At 51.5% G+C, this 4,952-nt stretch overlaps 1 protein-coding gene across 1 annotated transcript; it reads left to right on the top strand.

Annotated features, from left to right (window-relative positions):
* LOC102180540 (myeloid-associated differentiation marker-like) lies at positions 3,402 to 4,304 on the top strand. The gene has a single exon (XM_005695021.3). It carries the CDS (start codon positions 3,402 to 3,404, stop codon positions 4,302 to 4,304), a length of 903 nt encoding a protein of 300 aa, XP_005695078.2.

Consider the following 4,952-nt stretch of genomic DNA (forward strand, 5'->3'; position numbering starts at 1 on the left):
AAATGCTTGCCTACCTCCTGCCCTAGAGCATGGTGGCCACTTGGATCCCAGGACCCCTTGTCATATCCTGTGTCCCCCAGTGTCTGAGACTTACAGGGGAGGGTCCACTGATCTAGAGAAGGGTCCAAATGCCCGCAGGAGCCAGGAGAGAAGGAAATAAGTAAAGGGGATGGAGAGGACTAGGGCTGCTGGAGAGGACAGAGGCAGCTGCCTCTGTCGGGGGTGGTGGAAAAGCAAGATACCATGTGCATGATAAAGTCTTGTGTTTATAAAACAGGAAAAAAAGGTTACAGATACGTCCTACAAACATGTGTGCATGTCTGTGCACACCTGTCTACATATGATTTCAGAGCATGTGAAATGTGTTGAAGGTTGTACATAAGGTAGAGGACATGGATGCTCCCTGGATGGAGGAGTGGATGCTTCTGTGAGCAGGCTGGAAGCCTGGCCATGCCCAAGAGGATAAACCAGGACATGGGAGATGATCATAGTCCTGCTTTATATCAATCAGACATGAGAATGAGAAAAATACAGAAAATACTAAGCACAGATGAGCATGAGGAACAATATAAAGTAAAGGGCTGAGTAAGTGCTCAGCTCCAGACACACCCGCCCCCCGCTCCCCCGCCACTGCTTCCTAAGGGCACACAGCCCAGTGACACCAGATCTCCTGAGGAGTCAAAGAAAGCTGGAAATGCAGATTTTCACTGAAATTAAAATATTGAGTAGACAACAAACACTTAAGAAAAAAATAACACCAATTCTAAATGATCTCTTCTAGAAAACACTGTATAGGGAAACCAAACGCACCTCTGGGCCACCTGCAGTGCAAACTGGTTTGCAGCCCCTGATCTGCAATAAATCAGGCTTGCAGGTGCTGATGTCCAGAGTGGGGCCAGGGCCTTCTGGGTCCTCTGTGAGGGGCAGGGGGACAGGTAGCGGGCATGGATTGAATGTGCTATGTTCCAGGCCCTCTGATGAGCCCTTCACATGCTTTCATACATTTAATTCATATGAAGTCAATATTAAGACCATTGCACAGATGGGGAAACTGAGGCTCTGATGAATAAGCTTGCCCAAGGTCATCCATCTATGAAGCATCCTCTCCAGGCCCCACAGCCTCCTTGTCACTTTGAGTGTTCATCTCCCCTCCACCTTCTCTGCCCTTCTGACACTTCCTCCTCCTTCCTCTGTCCTGGTCTTGACCTTCCCAGCTCACTGTCTTCCACCCCGCATGCCTGGCTGCTGGGCAGGCAGGGCTCAGCCACATCCAGACTATGCTCTGATGGGGGCACCATGTCCAGGCTCACAGATTAGAGTGGAGGAGGGGCTGCTGGGAGACTCAGAGAAACCTGCTACTTTCCAGGTAGGGGAACTGAGGCCCAGAGAGGGCACAGGCCTTACCCCGGGTCACACAGCAGGAACCCTCATGCCTCTCCTTTCCCCGTCCAGCTCTCCCTCTGTGCCATTAAATGAATCCAAAGTTGTCATTTAGTCTTAGCTGAAATTTAAGGATGAGTTCCTGGAGGTTAGTGAGAAAAAAACTGGGGTACAGTAAACATAACCTCCCGAGCCTCCCTTACCCCAGTACCCCTTCCCCACCCCGGCAGTGCCCATTGGGAGGCCCGCAGGCTCCAGGGCTCCACTGCCAGTTAGGGCTCAAGGAGCTTTGTGAGTCCAGGGAGATTCTCAGGTTTGCTCTGTGTTTCTTTCAGCCTCAGCTTGTCCCAAGGTTTATTATCAGCAAAGGTGACAAGGCCCCTGATGGCAGGAAGTTGGCTGGGGCTCAGGATGCTGGCACTCCCACCCTATGGGCCTCTCAGCAAATAGTCCTTTGGAAACAGGGCAGCTGTCCCTGAGGAGGGAGTGGGCTGGGAGGGGCCTCACTCCCCACACACTGGACCCTGGAGGAGCCCCTGTGTGAGCTGGACTGCAGCCCTGGCTGGCAGGACTGTCTTGGGCAGGTGACCTGGGCAATTCCATGGTCTCCAGAGTCCCTGCCACTCTGGCCACGTGTCCCTGTCACAGCCCTGAAACCCCTCCAGGCCCCTGTTCTCCTATCTCAGTTCCAGTCCAGGCCCCTCCTCCATGGGGAATGAACAGCATCCTTGTTCATTTCCAATCCCTTCTTCCCAGCTTGGAAGCTGCTAACCAGTCTCCCAGGCCAGGAAAATCCTCACTCAGGTAAGACTACTCCTAGATCTTTCCTGACCCACACCTAGATGGCAGATTTGGAGCTTAAGAGCCAAACATTATGCTAATTATTCTGAGGTTCCCCTGTGACATCCCACCGTGAGTCATGCTGGGTTGGGGTCTCCCTTCCCCAACGGGGAAGAGTCACATGTTAAGGAAAAGTTGGGCAAAGGATTCAAAGCAGTCCCTACTTCCCATGTCATCCTGTCCCCACGGCCTTGCTCTCACCCCATGGCTCCTGCCTGTTCACCCCTGAGGCTGCCCTCCTCCGGGTGGGGCTGTGTCCCCTCAGATGGCAGCTCTTTCTAGAGATGCCACAGGGAGGAGAGGCTAGGACACGTGTGTCTTCAGATGCTATGGAAGGAGGCCGTGGCCTGAAGGCGGGTCCTGGGTCCCAAAACTCCCACCCACAGGGCCCCTGTGGCTGACAAGTGGGCTGTAGAGCAAACTGCTGAAACCCACAGTTGATACTTAATCTGGGATTCCCAGTTCCTAGCCATGCCACCTTAAGGAAAGCACTGGATTCCCCAAGAGTCAGTCTTCTCATACGGACAATGGAGTGAGCAGTACTATACATAATCCCTTTTCTGAAATCCCCAGGTCAGATCTACTCCAGGACTCAATATTTTTTAGCTTTAATCACATAACCTGGTGCATCTCCCTACATGCCATAATACCCAGTGGGGCCTGGAAGCACCTTTTAATCAAACATCTTAGTATTTCTACAACTGAACTCTTGAAACATTTACACTAATTGAAATAAATGTAGACCACAAATGGTCTCATGTCTGTTCAGGTCAAACTGTTTACAAAACAAGGTTTTTCTTTTAATTTCTTTTCCAGTTTCAAAGACTTAAAGGTTTGGGGGTGTAGATAGAGACCACACTATCATGTGTCTCTGTAGATAACAGCACATAGCACAGGACGATCCAAAATGTTCATAATTTGAGGCCAGACTCAACCCAGCTGGGAGCTTCGGGATAAGACAAGTCTGATAAGGCCGAGGGTGATGGGTGCGGAGAAAAAACTGCAGAGCAGCTGTGCTGTTATCAGGGGTCTGAGTCACATATCCTGAGCCTCAGTCATCACAGGCCCCCTGAGCCTTTTCCAGGCGTCTGACTTAATCCGCCTCCAGAGCTGGACCTTTCTCCCTCAGTGAGGACCACAGCCATATCGGTGACATAGACTTGCACCACCACCACAGCACCATGAGCTTGTTCTCAGCCCTGGACTCTGTGACCATCGTGGGCTATTTCCTCCGCCTGGGGCAGCTGCTCTCCACCTGCGTGCCCTTCTCGCTGGTGGCCGTCGAGGACGGCCTGCGGGAGGGCATAGGTAACTGGTGCTTCTTCGTCTGGTGCTTCTGCTTCTCTGCATCCCTCCTCATCCTCCTAACTGAGTTATGTGTATTCCGGTCCCGCTTGCCCCACTATTGGGATGGTTTTCTCCAAGCCTACGCCTTTTACTTTACCTTCGCCTGCCTCTCAGCCTCCATCATCTTCGGCATCACCTACATCCAGTACTTGCCTCAGGGTCCTGCCCAAAACCACGCCATCACCGCCACTGCCTTCTCAGCCATGGCTTCTGTGTTTTATGCCTTGGAAGTGGCCTGGGTGTGTGCCCAGCCTGGCAATATATACTGCTTCGTGTCCACCTTTCAAGGCATGATCAGGAGGCTGGAGAACGTCGTGGCCTGTGTCATCTTCGGCTTCATCACTAACATTGACTTGTACCGGCACCAGCCAGCCCTGATTTGGTGTGTGGTCGTGTACTCCATCTGTTTCATCCTGGGGGCCGTGAATTTCTTTATCAATGGTTGTGACTGCGATAACGACAGAAGGCTGTCCATTCCTTACCCTGGTTTCCTGGTGGGGCAGACAGTGCTCTCCATCCTCCTCTACACCACCACGGTGGTCCTCTGGCCACTCTACCAGTTTGATGAGAATTTTGGGGGCCAGCCTCTAAGGTCCAACGATATGACTTGCAGCAGTGACCTTTCCCCCACACTGTGTGTCTGGGACCAACGACTGGCTGTGGCCATCCTGACGGCCATGAACTTGCTAGCTTATGTGGCTGACAGCGCATACATGGCCTTGGTTTTTGTAGGGTAACGCTCTGCCCACGCGTCTCCATTCCTCTCCTTAACAGAAATTTCATTACTGAGCTCTGCCTTCTCTGACGTCCTCTTCCTGGCTCCCTCTCTCCCTCCTCACACCCTTCCCCTCTCATCTCGCTCTCTTTTCTGTTCCCTTCCCTCCCTCTGCTCTGACTCCTTCCTGTTTTGTATGGTTGCCCACATTCTCTTCTGCCCCTTTCTCTTGAAATTAAAAGACGCTTACTCCTTGGAAGGAAAGTTATAACCAACCTAGACAGCATATTAAAAAGCAGATACATTACTTTGCCAACAAAGGTCCATCTAGTCAAGGCTATGGTTTTTCCGGTAGTCATGTATGGATGTGAGAGCTGGACTATAAAGAAAGCTGAGCACCGAAGAATTGATGCTTTTGAACTGTGGTGTTGGAGAAGACTCTTGAGAGTCCCTTGGACTGCAAGGAGATCCAACCAGTCTATCCTAAAGGAGATCAGTTCCAAGTGTGCATTGGAAGGACTAATGTTGAAGCTGAAACTCCAATACTTTGGCCACCTGATGCGAAGAGCTGACCCATTTGAAAAGACCCTGATGTTGGGAAAGATTGAAGGCAGGAGGAGAAGGGGACGACAGAGGATGAGATAGTTGGATGGCATCACCGATTCAATGG

Source organism: Capra hircus, chromosome 21 (assembly GCF_001704415.2).
Source record: "Capra hircus breed San Clemente chromosome 21, ASM170441v1, whole genome shotgun sequence".
Lineage (NCBI taxonomy): Eukaryota > Metazoa > Chordata > Mammalia > Artiodactyla > Bovidae > Capra > Capra hircus.

Bases quoted from the DNA above. Each gene is read 5' to 3' on its own strand.
- LOC102180540 (XM_005695021.3), top strand. From the start codon at position 3,402: ATGAGCTTGTTCTCAGCCCTGGACTCTGTGACCATCGTGGGCTATTTC.